The 15,181-nt window shown below is 39.2% G+C and overlaps 1 protein-coding gene across 6 annotated transcripts in view; it reads right to left on the reverse strand.

Moving 5' to 3' along the window:
* Window positions 1-15,181, reverse strand: part of DGKI (diacylglycerol kinase iota) — a 205,421-nt gene that overhangs the window by 95,722 nt on the left and 94,518 nt on the right. For 3 of the 6 annotated variants that reach the window (XM_027743775.2, XM_027743779.2, XM_027743780.2), the window contains exons 7-13: window positions 11,638-11,709; window positions 11,208-11,324; window positions 5,425-5,520; window positions 5,049-5,123; window positions 3,721-3,816; window positions 1,852-1,934; window positions 332-392 (exon numbers count right to left, since the gene is read on the reverse strand). In XM_027743775.2, the coding sequence (XP_027599576.1) occupies window positions 332-392; window positions 1,852-1,934; window positions 3,721-3,816; window positions 5,049-5,123; window positions 5,425-5,520; window positions 11,208-11,324; window positions 11,638-11,709 (600 nt within the window). The remainder of the gene's footprint in view (window positions 1-331; window positions 393-1,851; window positions 1,935-3,720; window positions 3,817-5,048; window positions 5,124-5,424; window positions 5,521-11,207; window positions 11,325-11,637; window positions 11,710-15,181) is intronic. The other 3 variants (XM_027743776.2, XM_027743778.2, XM_027743777.2) reach the window with 3 other exon arrangements.

The raw sequence follows: 15,181 nt of genomic DNA on the forward strand, positions 1-15,181 counted from the left end.
AGGAGCAGAGTGGCTCCCAGTCACTGGTTTAACCTGCTAGACCCTCAGATCTATGTAAATAGCGAGAGGAGACCAGCAAAATTAGTCTTTATCTTTTTGTAGCTGCAGCAAAACCTTTATGCATAAAGGAAAAAGGACTTTGGACATTAGGATCTGGCCACATATCTACACAGGCCAGGCCACACATAAAATTGAAAAACCAGTATTAGATTTCACAAGCATTAGGTATCTTATCTGGCTCTGCAGGTGTTGCGAGGTGGGGAACCCATCACTGCAAGGAATTTAATCACTTGGCCGAAGACCACAGGGCTACCAGGCACCGGCCACCTACCGTCCCATCCCCGCCACAGGCCAGGATCCTCAGATTTGGCACTTTTCTGTACAGCTCCAGCCTGGCCAGGGAGGGAAAGGGAAAAAGAGGAAAAAACCATCAGAACAATAATGCAGACACTTTTTATGCGTTTTGCTGAGTGACAGTGTAACCATCGCTTCCTGCAGTTTCAAATATTCATTACTAAGAAGAATGTAAGTGGAAGTGGGAAAAAAAAAAATCTGTTGCCAAAAGCCTCAGCAGTGACAAGGCTTCGGCCCTGGCAGTCACAGGCAACAACAGCCCCAACCTAACCTGAGCCCTGTGGCTCACTTCATGTCTTCACACAAACACATGCAAAAACACTAGGATGTGAAATAAGACCTTCCTTCCTCGTTAGGCAGCACCTCCTGACAAGTGTTTGATCAGTTTAGCATGCTGCCATGCTAAATCTGGAAGGCCAGATTCTCACATTCCCTCTAGAGAGGTCAATCTTTCATTTTTCTCTTACCCTAAAGTAAATGAATTTAAACACTGAGGTTCTTAAACAAAATTTACTATCCCTCGTCATGATTTGACAAGCTACTGTTTCTCAAGCTTGTAGAATATGACAGCTTCTTCAACTGGTAACTACATTTTAACACCACAGAAGGCAAGAACATCTAATAGAGGCCTTTTCCGGGATATCTGATCTAAGATACCAACAGGAGAGACAAAAAAAGCACCCATTGAAGTCCTGCTTCTTCAGGTGCATCAAGGAATGGCAGAACGAAATATCTTGTAATGGAGTGGGTACATTGTGTGTAGAGAGCTGAGTGACCAGAGGACCTAATCCTCCTTTAGCCCCATAATACAGCTCTGATAACTGTATGTCTGCCTTAAAGCCTCTAAACATCTGAGAGAACAGCAGTGCAGATGTTTCTGCAGGAATAACAAAAAGCTTGGGTGCCCTGAATAGGAAATACTTAGACTGTTCTTATATGGGTAAATATTTTATTTTACATTATTACTAGCTTTTTGTGCTGCCTAAATTGCCAAAGTAGGGCTGAAAAGACTGTTAAGTACAGGAAGTATCCCCATTTCAGTTACCATAGAAGTGTGGTTTCTTAACCCTTGGCAGCAAGAATCATCCCTTTAAAGACAGGTCCTCTCTCCCGTGGAAGAGGATCACAGTTCAACTGTCCAGATAAAGTGAGGCAGTTACTCAGCAAGCAGAGACACCTGCATACTGCTGTCACGTATGGCAATCTGGAGGCAGCCTCACCCCACTGTAATTTGCATCCATTAGGGAATGGTCAGGCATTGGGATCAGCAGTGAGTCAGTTTTGGAGCCATCTGGACCTGGCTCTGTCTGACACAGGGGCAGCTCCTGATCTCTTCTCACAAAAGCCACCACTGCAGTCCTCCCTTTTGCTACCAAAACCTGGATACATACACCTCATATACAGTCCAGTAATCCAGCCAAGCTAGACCTTTTACTGCTTTCCTCATCAGAAAAGAAAAGAAATAGGTTGCGCAGAGATGAAGGCTTAAAAACTTACGCATCTCTTGGCCCTTCCTGAGAGAGATCAAAGACCTGGCGGGGATTCAAATACCACATAAACATTTGGAGAACCTTGGTACCCTGACAAGAGAGAGAAAAAAAATCGAAGGAAGGGAAATTAGAAGTAGTTTAATGATTATTAGAAATAATAGTGTGCATTATTCATTATATTTGAACTGCTTTTCTTTTTTTTTTTTCCTGTGCTTTATAAAGCAAACAAAACAAGAAAAGACAACCCACCAATCTGGACAAGCTTCACATGTAAGTATATAGACTAATTTCAAAACACAGATCACTAACGGTTCGTAAGAACAGGTATTTGGGGTCAGACCAAAGGAACATCTCCCACAGTAACTCATTCCCCTGCCTCTCATCACCTGAAACAAGAAAAAACCTCTCTTATCCCACAGCACCCTCAATCATCCATGACAGCAAGAAGTTGAACAAGATTATATGCAAAGTCACCATCACATTTGACACTGTCTTGCCCAATATCCAAACAATGACAATACTTTGACCTCCACCATCACCACCATGAACACTCATAATGGTAACCCTCTACCATTTAATGAAGCATGAGCCAAGGACTCTGAGGGCTACAGCTGCCCCAGTGCTCCCTCACTCAGTGCAGCACGGCCAACCCATCACCCAAAAGTATGATTTTTGTTTTCTCAAACTCCTGGGTTCATGTTCCAGACACTCAGTTTCCTTCCTCCACATTCTGCCTAGACACAAAATGGCAGGAGTTCTTACTATCAGCAGAGAGCTAAGAACTCTGTGGGGTGAGCTTGTATTCCAAAGTAATTCAAGAATGCCTTTCAGACATGGCCTCGGGATATCCATCAGGAATATTCCACAGCTTCCCCTTCTGAGGGATGGCTCTTCTGCCTGACACCTTCCTTTAAGTGGAGAATCAAGAATAGCAATCATAGTACTTAGGAAAAGGTATAAGAAGAGAGCAAATAAATGTGATGTTTGCCATAGGTATTCTTCCAGTCTCAGCTGTGTGTGGTTCATAGAACTCTTGAGCCAGAGGGAGGTACAGGACTTCAGTAATCCAGGTTTTTCTCTTCCAAATCTCTCCTTCAGCCTGTGTAAACTTTCAGAATCCACAACATCCTATGGCAGCTGAACTATGCAATGTGAGAAGGAGCAGCCTTTTCCTTTGTTTTGGATCAGTCTTAGCAGTTTCATTTGATATCCTCTCTAATTCTTCTAACAGAGGAGAAGGTGAGCAGGGGCTATGCTATTCTCCATACTCTATAGGCTTTTGTTGTATCTTACATCAATCTTTTCTAATAGAAGGACCTGTTTATCTAAAGGCACTCAGATACTTTGATGTTCAAAAAGCAGCAGAACTGACCTGGAAAACATTCACTTGGGTAAGTATTCATTCCAAGAATCCTAAGGAAAAAGTCTGCTGTCACTGAAACTTGGTTCTCTGTGGTACAGTACAAGACCACTAATGATTTTTTAAATGCCATAGGAATATGTAATTTCACATTCACTAGTCCTTCCTAGTAAAATCAAACCACTTTTTGGAAAAAGATAAGTCTAAAACTGCATTGGTAACCCAAATTTTCCATGGAAAGATGAAGTCTTTTGTAAACCTCCAACCTCTCATTTTAGATTCCTTTCAAGAATCTGAAAATAGGAATGCAACCACTCAAATACTCAAGTACCCATTTCAGTCACCCAGCTCCACCAAAGTGGAATGGTCATTCAACGGCAAGGACCTCTTCTGAGGACTGCAATTAAGGCATAGAGTCCTTTCTATCTGACTGACCAAGAACTATTGTCATTTAACTAGCAGAAAACCTACTGTTAAACTAAAACTTTGTGACCTGGATCCAGCTGATGCTCTTACCTGATTCCCTCCACTTTTTGGATTGACAAAAACCAGCAGTGGCTTCATGAGTGGAGAGGAGATAGGCTTTATCACAAACGGCCGGCCTTTGTTCTCCTGAGAAACAGAAGCAAGAAATAGCTTTAGTACAAGCTATGTATGTTTTCCTGGCATAACACACACAGGAGACCAAACCTAGCTCTGATAAAACTACCTCAAGTATTGGAAATAGTACAGCCACATCAATGTGGTGCTCAGCTGGGACTTATTTATCCAGATGAGACAAGAGAATATAAATAAGAGGGGGAAAATATCACTTCAGGGTAATACATAACTATTTTAAAATTTTACTCAATATTTTTTCCAGCCATCCCACTCCCAATTATTCACACAGCATTAATAATGTGTCAGACACAGTGTTATTTCTAATACAAACAGTTTTTCCAAAGGAAAATAGAATGAGATAAGCTACTTATTCCATTAATTCATTCTATCAGATAAATTGTATCAGCACTTATTTGCAGGTAATATGCTCTTGAATTCTTGGCCTTGTTGCCTTCCCACCTTTGAACAAATGCCACAGATGAAACCCAACACATCAATGAGAAAACTATTTGCCTCCCTACTCCCTACCCCTGCAGGACACCAGAGAGTCCAGTAATGAGGATACTGTCCTGAGCTCTTACAGATGTGGATTCCAGTTTCTGGTCTGCAGTTCTCCCACCACCCAAGCGAGGCCTTGAACCAGAGAGCCCTGGTTATGCAGAGGCCAGTCTCCCTCCACCTCTCTCACGAAGCTGTTTGTCTATATAACCAATCCACTAAGAAGAGTCAGGAAGCAAGGTCTATAAGATAATGGGTAATCAAACCATCAGATCAGTAATCTGTATTCTCTCTCCCTCTGTGGTCGAATTTCAATTTTCACACCAACAGAATATTTCCAATATGAGATCCCCCGAAGGAAACATCCTCAAACTGGACCAGAGCCTTGCATCAGTGCACTCACCATGGACTTCACAACCCCAGTTTCACACCCTTGCTCTGCCTAGCGGAAAACAAGGGTGTGAGCTGAGTCTCTTACATCCCAAGAGAATAGGGTGCTGGTCCTTCTGGAGTCTGGTACGTTGATTCTTGAAAAAAATCAACTCAGAAAATAAAACTTCTCATACAAGTTTTATCTCTTCTAACAACAAATTCAATATCATTGAATTTTCCAGGGGAAAAAAATATATTAAACAATGCAGTAAAAAAGAAAGAAAGAAAATAAACCAAAACCCTAAAAACTTCACATTCATGGTTTAGACATTTAAACAAAAGGAGCCTGATTTCCAAAGCACTTGAATACCTACTTCATTGCCTCTTTTGCTGGCTTTTCTTTTAAAAGACGTTCTCTTCTTTCGCCGTGTTGAAGTCTTTAAGGAGTTCTACATCAAAAGAAAAAAGAATACATGAAAAGCAAAACAAAATTTAGAAGACAGGCCCAGACAGAGCCCCTTTACGAAGCTCTTCCATGCATGTCCACTTGGAGAATGATAAGAGTATCTGGCACATGCTCGAGATTTAAATCACATGCGCTGCATGCTTTACACTTCCACACCACCGTTTATGGAGAAAGCCACACACGGAGACCAGACTGGTGCTTTGGAACTGGAAACTTTCCCACGCTGTGAGGGGGGAAAAAAGATCAGATGCTCCCATAGACTCACATAACACCACATGTTGTACCTGCCAACCCTCCCAATAGGGGTAGGAGACGCCCGTTTCCCCTTCGGGGCTCCAGTCTCCTGCCCAATCAGGCTCGTCTCCTGGTATGGAGACCACCTGCACAAAGATGTAATAAAAAACATGATAAACGAGATATTTTTCATGTTTTTTTTTCTTTTCTTTTTTTTTTTTTAGGAAAGAAAACAACAAGTTTTAGCTCTGGCAACCATTATGACTCAACATAACGTAGGCCACCATGGCGTATGATGCTGGCACTGTAGAATCAGTCCCAGCCTACCAAGAAACTTGTGAAATCATCTGCTAAGGAACAAACTGAATTAATTTTAATTTTTAAGGATTTGAGTGAAGGAGTGTTTGTGGGGTGGGTGGTTGTTTTGTTTTTAAATTACAGTATCACTTAACTACATAGGTAAAAACATATAATTGCTTGTATTTTTGCAGAACCTATTAAAATAGAACTTATGTCAAGGCTGTTCTCCAGGCTGGCAATAGTCTGCTCAGTGATACTGAGTGAAAAGGTGTTTTGGTTTGATAAGAACAGTCCAAAAAGGATAATTTTATTAAATTTTTCAATTACTTTAATTCAGTAATTGAAGTCATACCTGCAGGAAACCCTAACCATTTCCATATGATTGAAATTTTGTATTATGGGAAATACTCTAAATATTTTTGCAGTATTTCAACTTCTAGTCTAGTCATCACCAAGAACTAAAGTAAAACGGGGAATTAGAAGAAAGTTCATTGACTTTTTTTTTTCCTGGCTTCAAGAGGGAAAGCAAGATTCACTCAGCCATTCGAAAGTTCATTTCTGTCCTGACCTTGTTCAAAAGTGTACCACTTATGAAAATCAACAAGCAGAGATCATCAAATCACTAAACAGTTATGTCTGTTCTTAATCCTGCTTGCTAACCAACATCAACAAGAATAGCTACTATATTTTTTTAAATACAAATCCATCACTTTCAGAATTTCAAGACTTCATTATGACAGACCAGATACAGAAGTTAATGCTTCCACATCTCCTAGAAGCAAAACTAACAACTGTCTAACTCAAAGACCTAAAGGCACTGTTCTTAATTATGGAGATCAAGAGAAGCCTGCTGTAGAGCCCAAGGTCCCAAGCTTTTTATCACCACTCAACACTACTTGTGGACCAGGATACAGTCACGCCTTAGTGCTTACCAAAAATATTGAAGACAGGACAGGTCTGCAGAGCAGTTTCAGAGCATTTGCCCTTTTAGACAGTATTTTGAGAAACTACCTAAAGAAGTGTTCATACTTTTCCCTACTCTGATACAAAGCGATTTTGAAAGCATGATAAACCCCAAAGACTGCACTGACTACGCGAGTGTATCAGCAATCCCATCTGCACGGTCTTTCACTGCCCTACCTCAGTAATCAGATCAACTGTACAACAGTCTTGATGCCAACAGAAAGTTATGGAGATGTTACACTCAAAGCTGCCTCCCATGGGGGCCTTAACCTAGTTCCTCAGCCATTCTCTGATGAAGGATTATCTCTGGAGTGGGGCAAAACACAGGAGAGAAGATCCACAGTTTTGCTAGCAGTCTGCTGAAAGCTCACACACATACCAAACCTTTTCCCTGTGCGTCAGTCTGTCCAGGTGCAAAATTCAAAATGCCTATTGTGTTGGTTAAGTGCGGTGAATTCTGTTGACAAATATTAGTTTATAACTTAAGTTAGGTAAAACATTAGGCAAGTTCTTAACTGTACCTCTAGAAGGACTGTACTTGTCATTCTACCTCCAAAATGGACAGACCTAAGTCCAATGAAGTTCTTCTGGAAAGGGAACAGTTCAGTAAAACACTAACTAATTTTAAAAGAATAATTTAAAGAATGTTTAAAGGTAGCTGTCATTAAATCCCATGAAAATGTATCTCTTTTCTTGCCTATGGGTGAGTACGGAAAAGGAACACAGCTATATTAAAGAAACAGTTTTAGTCTAAGCCTCCAATCATGATTATAAACATTTTCATTTCCATACTCAAAAAGGCATTAAATTATGCTACATCACAACAGTGTTATTTCACTCCTCTTTTTTTTTTTCTACATGCCTACACCTCAGTGTTAGCAGAACCTAAAGCTTTGCTACGGTAATTGCAACTGCATGTCCATAGCAGATGAGAGGCAAAAAAGCTGCTTAAACATATGCAGGTTCTTTTTGCAAGCATGCAGAAGAGTAACAGCCAAGAGTATCAGCAGTCTTTGCACACTGAAGTGAAGAAATGGATACATACTACCTTGTTCACATAACAAGGTGATGAGTATTTTGTAAACATATAATGTTATTCAGCAAGGTACCTGATAGCAAAGCATACCTTTAAATGGGCACCATAAGTAAATCCTAACTTGCCTCTAGAGAGGAAACCTCTCCTTTGTGGATGTCAGTTTGTCTGTCTTCAAAAAGAGATTTTTCATATTATTGAATGGTCAGTATAGCTCTCAGCAAGATTAGCTAGGTGAGCAGGAGAACTGGAGTTCTTGTATGGTGTTGGATCGTGCAAAGGTCATGGGCTACCTCAGAGAAATCCAATTACACCTTTCAACCTTTTCCTTTACAACATTTCAGCCTTCATTTTCAAAGGCTTTTAGCACGCTGATCTTCAAATTACTTAAATAATGAACAGCATCTGGGAAAGTCAATCTTGACCGTCTTCTGATTGTTCACAAACACCATCAGACAAGCCAGCTGCACTCATCAATTGGGGAAATAAAGAAATAAACCCAGAAATATAAGCATTCACTAGAACTTTTTCAAGGTCCTCAAAGCAGGAGCAGAAGAAGAAAACACCATGTTTACTCACCTTGAACAGAAAAATCTTGGCATTTTAGTTACTGCCTTTATCTTCCCAAACAGAAGACAGACTCAATACATGAGCCAGATCCTCCTTATTACCTGCTTTTCTCCCCCATCACAAGCATATAGCAAGCCCACTGCTAGACCTAACACCGCTTTGGCTACCAAACCTCACCTATAAAAAAATACTACCAGTCAACAGGAGTGACCTCCTTCACAAACTAGGAGATGGAATTGATTTGAACCCCAGGAAAACAGAGCTGGTTTCAAAGCACTGCTAACAGTATGGAAACACTGGAAAACAGTAAAAAAGTTACAGAAGTGGCTCACATTATGGATAACATGGAATAGGTACTGGGAGTTTCCCATTCATGTGTGAGTGGGTCTTTACATACAGAGCTACCACCGATTCCAAGGCTATTTGAACCATTCTGAATATTCTTCATCTTTCAATCAGTTGCTTGCAAGAAGCTCCCCATTTAGAACATAGGTTGTCAGCAATAATTTGTCCTTAGCCAATCACACCATGATGTTTTACTAGCACAATATTAGCAACGAGATGGGGAGTGTGGTCTTTACGCAAGCCCAATATTTGGAAGGTGGTGACCCACGTTATACAAAATAAGCATGGAAAACCATTTTTGTGGCAATAAAAAGAAAAAAAAATATAAAATAGGGCAAGGTTTCACTACAAAAAGCCAACTTATTTGCTTAAAGGAAATAACAAACAAACAGGATGCAGGTATCGCTAAAATCAATTTTATATGAGTAGGAAATTCAGTTCAAGAGTTGCCTGTGACCAATGTAAGTAGTTAATTAGAGCTGAGAAAATATTTTATAACAAAAAAAAAAGCTTCTAGTCAAATTTATTCTGACTGTGGAATATGTGAAAAACAGATTGTTGGTTACACATTCATTTATTATGTGAATTCACAAAAATTTGTGAATATCGTGTTTATATTCTGCGGATTGAATGCAGTGAATATTTCATCGTGTTTACCAAACATTCCTATGTGGTGAAGAGGGTAATAATACATAGCAGTAGAGCTGGCCAGAAACAGCAGGAGAAGAAAAATATTTCCTAAGAAAATAATAAATAAGAAAACAAAACTTCTGCCAAAAATCTGAAAACACATCCAAAAGATGCATCAGTATTTTCTAAAGCAATAAGGATGCATTCCCCATAATTGCAATGGGAGCTGTTATGAATTTTCACGGAAATATCCCCATTGTCTGTGTTAAATATAACTTTTGTCTATCTAATGCTTCAGCTACTCAAGGTTTTTGCATGCTACTGAGCATGAATCTCAAGGACTCAAGATGTGATGGAGAGGGAATAATGGATTGCAGTACCTTCCTTCCACTCATGACTCAGGCACACAAAGATAACAGATATTTTCTTACAGTTTAACATATTAAACCTTTATTTAGAAGATATTTTCCCATAAATTATAATTAGCTAGATCAGATCCTATTTTTTAATTGGAACTGGTCTGAAAAAAACAGTGAACAAGAAACTACATTCTCTAAAAATATTATAAAGAATGTACCTTGCTTTGACCAAAAGCCAAATCAAGAGAAAATTAAAAGTGACAGGTTTTTTTTTTTTTACTAAAAATTAAATAAAATAAGAATTAAAAAATTGAGGAAAAGTTTCTGTTAGTAAGGTCAGACATGGATACATCTGTCAAGTATGGTGCTGAAAATTAGTCAAGGATATGAAGTCCCTGCCAAGGACTCAAACATTCCTCAACAAGAGAGAGAAAAAAAGATTTCTCTGGAGGAGTCCTGAGTAAAACAAACAGAGAAAAAAGAATGTGAGGAAAAGCTACCAATGACAAAAAAACCTTTTTTCTCTGAGTGGAGGTGGCTGGGAATTTTGCCTACACTCTCTCTTAACCTAAAAGAGAAATAGCAACTTCTTTGGTCGATTTTTTGATTACTCTATACATGTATTTCCCCTTCCCTCTGCCCATTGTCCTCAACAACCAGCTTGTTAGAAATCCTATTAATGCCCAAATCTGCTGGTCGTATTCCTAGACTGGAACTAAAGATTGAGCAGTGTCAACACTTAGGCCTTAGGCCTTTTTCATAGGACTAGTTTTGTCTTAGTGCCTTGTCCACAGCCTGAACTTCTTGGCTTCTTATTGACAACCAGGAGTCAAAAAGCCTGGGTCACTTCTCAAGGATGGATTGAAACAAAAATTGTTATTCTGAAATAAAAAATTAACCAGTATTTTCGACTCCCTGATACGTTCAGCATTTGTTTCTCTCAGCTCAACTTAGAGTGAAAACAGACTTCCAAAGAAAAAATACTTCTTGCATGATGTGAACCCCTTTTAATTTTTGGCCAGCTCTCTTGTGGATATCTTTTCCCCTATGTTCACCAGTGAATTATCCTCTCCAGGACCTATCACATCCATCACAAATGTTTTGAAGTCTAGTGTTTGTTACCTTCAACTAAATGAGCACATGTGCTTACTGCTGACAACGAGCAAGCACCGACGTAAATAAGACATGAATCTTTACATGTCCATTAATGGCAAATTCAGAAGGGTGCCAGTCCAGCCACAGTCAATTCTTACTGCTGTTCAAGTGAACGTTTGTGAATGGTTTTTCCCTGTATTTGCTCAGCTCTATTTAATGAAACATGCTTGACTGCCTACCACACGGGGGATTTTCTTGCAGTATGCTTGCTGAACTCAATTACAGGAACAAATCTGAACTGGATTAGCTCAGAACAAGTCATGTTTGTTGCTCATCATCCCAAACAGGGAAATCTACTGAAGGTCTGGATGGAGGGGCAGGAGAATACAGGTTCATAATCACCATGGAGGTATGCTGGGTTTCAGGGATAAAGACAGGGTTGAACAAGCATGCTTTCGTGAAGGAGAACCGAGCAGCGAAGCCAGGTTGGCTTTGCACAGCCACACAGCTTCCGAAACAGACATCAGCATGCAGTTACCTGAGGTTTCTTCACCTTAATGATCCAGGTGGGAGGCACAATGACAGCAGCATGAGCCCCCAGGGAACACGGCTCCTCAATGTGATGCAGCATGAAACAGGTGACTTTGTTATGAAACTGGAAGAGAAGGAAAGAGTAGAGTCACTAAGGAGATCAAGAAACATAAAGGGGAAGCATGGAGAGGAAGAAGAGGGTGATGGTACTGGAGCTATGTTTCCAACTCTACCGTCTTCAAGTCAGTCAAACCATGGAGTTTTAGGAACATGTAACTAAAGATTATCTTCCCAAATCATACCTTCTTACAAACAAACAACCCACAAACAACCCAAATCAAACAAACAAAACCACCAAAACCAACAACAACAAAAAACACCCACAATCATTCCTATTTAAACACAGATCACAGTCTCTCCGAGTATTATTCACTTACCGCCAGCTTGCACCAGGAACAACTGATGGCCACTATCTCTTTACTATGGAAGGAAAACTTCTGCTGAAAGCCCTAGAATAACCAGGAAAAAAAGGATTAAATTCCTCCTGACTGCAAGAAAATATGCACCTTTAACTCTTGTCACCTGACTGTACTAAGCTAAATCTATTCATTGAAGTCAGATGCATTGGTTCAGTCTCAAAGCTCTTAGACAACAAACAAATTTTTGGGGAATAAAACAATGACAAGAGTCACAGAGAATGTTCTTCAACTGGGGTATTTTTGCACACACTTTTAAAAGCATTTCTGCAAAATTTTATGCTTTTCCTTAGATTTGTAGTTAAAAACACTGGAAAAAGATAGAGAAGGAATGCCTATTTTAATGGATTTCTACAGATCTGGAGAGCGTCAGATTTTGTGACAGTTGCAGTCTTGTTTGCTCTAAATAAAAACAAGAATCTGAATTTTCCTTTTTTTTTTTTTAACTACAGAGCAGAATCAACTACGATGTCTGTCTGGGAATGTTCTGGTGGGGAAATTGAGTTATAGTTTTACTGAGCTGACTCAGATTAAAATCCTTCCTGTAAATTCCAAAAAACAAGATGGTCTGATTCAAATAAAACAGATAAAAGAAAATGTTTCTTTATAGTTTTAAAAAGAAAAAGCCCACCACTACCAATAAATATGAGATTTTATTCTCCTACAGAAGAGTTTCATTCCATAGAATAAAATGTCACTTTTGCTCTAAATTCTAAGGCTGGGAAAGACCACTGGGTCACATAAACTCATCTTACATCTAACACAGGCAATTGTAAGATAGAGCCTGAAGTTTTTTGTTGAATTAAAGCTCTTTTTAGTCAGACAAAAATCTGATTTGGGTTGATGGCTGGAGAGACAAAGTCCAGAACTTCATTGAGCAGTTTGTCATAGTCATCTTTACTGCTTAGATTTCAGATTTGCAGTTGTCTGGATCCTTTATTCATGAGCTTCCATCAAGCCTCTCTCTTACCACATTAAGTAGCCCATCATCATCCTGAATTTTCTAATTCAATCTCTCTACCAAGTGATGAATTTGTGAGCCAGTTTTCTTTTTGACATGCTGAGTTAATACCTAAATCTCCTACATGTTGGACAATGCCCAAGACTCAATGCAAGAAAGTTATAATCTGATTTAGTAACATCTAGCAAGACATTGCCTTACTGCTTCTGTAATTAAGGTCCTTCTTATCCTGCAGGAAAAATGAGCCTGCTAGTGCTCAGTCCAATGACAAGGTCAAGCACACCAAGAAGGAGAATTAAACAACCAACCAAAAAACACGGAGAGATGCACTGGTCTTGTTAAGTGAGGGATTGAGCTACAATCTATCTTTACGAGGTAGTTGAGGACAACCCTACTGATACTCTAAAGAGGAGGCGGCTCTACCTGCCTGTCCACCATGCAGAACTACACTTTGCAGCTTCTTCTACAGGTATCTCTATAGCCCAGCCAAACTAGCTTGCCAGATGGACCACACCTCCACAATCGACTCCCAAAAGGTTTGTGTCACCTCTGCCTAGATTTGTTTGGTAGGTTTTTGGGCTTTTTTCAATCTTCCTCCTAATGCCTCAGAGTTTACATTCAGAGAAATTCAAAGATTAGATTCTTCATAATTATGGTGATTTGACATATTCAGGTTTAGTAGCAGTGTAGTCAAAATGGCTTAAAAAAAGACAAGCTGTCCAGTTGCTTCTGGTTGGTCACATCTCGTCTGCCATTCAGTGTGGGCACAAGAATGAAAAGGGTGACAGTAACTGTGACCCAAGTGTTGGTACGGAGTTCTGGCACTGGAAAAAAACGTTCTATTCTCATTCACTTACACTGGTGCTTCACAGTGTTTCTCACAAATCTCATCATTTCTGGTCCCAAAGTGCATTGAAAGAAAAAAAGATTTCAGTCCCTCGGGAGCATGAAGTGTTTTGTTTTGTTCTGCTTTGTAATAACCAGGGGGAAAACTCTTCTCTCCCAAAACCTCCACTAATAAAAACCTAAATTCAGTACATTAATTCTACAGTCCATCAGTTGCGTATTTTAAACATATGGTCTAAGCAGCTTGTCTGGTTCTAGATGGACCATTTTTCCATTTATTTAGTAAGCCATTTGGCTTTTAGGGAGTAATTAGAGAAAATGATACAGCAATGAAAACATATTAATGATAAGTAGCAATAAAACACCATTATCCTTCCTCAAATAGCTTTACAAATGTGCACTAATACTTCCTAAGGATACATGTTTCAGGTAAGATAGCATTTATTTGAAAGCTACCTTTACAAATAAAGGAACTGATAAAATAAACAGTGCACTGTCACAGTGAGATTTGATGAGAACTATCAAACTGAAACCATGGAACTCCCCATATTTTACTAGAAATTATCTTTCCTGCCTTCTCTCAATGAGAAGGAAAACTAAATTTCAGTTATCTTGTTCCTGGCTCATGCAAGGAGGTTTTCTGCACCAAGTTAGAAGTTTTGAGACAGAAAATGAATTTCACCTTTGTGAGAACATCAGCCTAACAGTACATGATTAGCCCTGATTCCCCAGCAACCAGTTCCTCTACAACACATGAAATCCCCTATTGTGTGCTGCTCCTGTAGAATTAAACAGTTGTGCATACCAGAAGAAATGTACTCATAGGAAAAGAGCACTTGAATCGCCACAAAACCAGCTTATGTTGGTGATTGATCCAGACTACCTAGACAAATTGAAGGTCCAAATTAACATAGACATTCATGCACACAAAAGAGCACACAGGGATTACTAGTTCTGGTATGTTTTGGTTATATTCTCAAAAGTATTTCTCATTAAAGACTGTTTTCACACTAGTGTTAGGGTTAGTAATAATATTTTTTGCAAGTATTTTCCTATAATATTTATTCTCTTTTTAGTGCTCTTAGAGATATCCTAATGCAACATTACTGTAGGAGAGCCAGGTATTATTACAACTCAAACACAGACTACAACAGAAGCACTTGGATGGTGATCTCTGCTAAAATAACAAGGAACTGGAATTGCCTTTCAAGTACTAGAAATTTCAGTTCTACCTTTAGATGCAGGAAAACATGAAGTTCTGGATCAAGCCTGTAAAGGGACCAGTAACTGAGAGACACTGTAGACACACTGCATGTATACAGAGGGTACACTACTTTGGACATCACAGAAGGTTAAAGAAATACAGTGTTTGTTTAGCATGATGGTCTAAGATGTGTTCTGAGTCTCAGAAAATCCCTAAACCACTGCTGACTGGAAATATACAAAGAAAAGATTCCTTTGCATTCATCCTTATGCTTCTATTACTGCACTCAGTTATGAAATGGATGCTGGGCTACATGGTCTGAACATTCTTATGTCAAATTATATAAAGATTTCTCTTATGATCCCACGTAATAAACAGCTAACAGTTACAAAACTATTTTTTTCATGTCTTCAAAAGAAAAAAATAAATTCTTAAGCATCATGAATGATGTGGAGGACATAGCTTGGGAGGATTTATTTACCATCTCTTCCAAA

Source organism: Pipra filicauda, unplaced genomic scaffold (genome assembly GCF_003945595.2).
Source record: "Pipra filicauda isolate LSUMZ 115617 unplaced genomic scaffold, ASM394559v2 scaffold2_size9829703_pilon, whole genome shotgun sequence".
NCBI lineage: Eukaryota > Metazoa > Chordata > Aves > Passeriformes > Pipridae > Pipra > Pipra filicauda.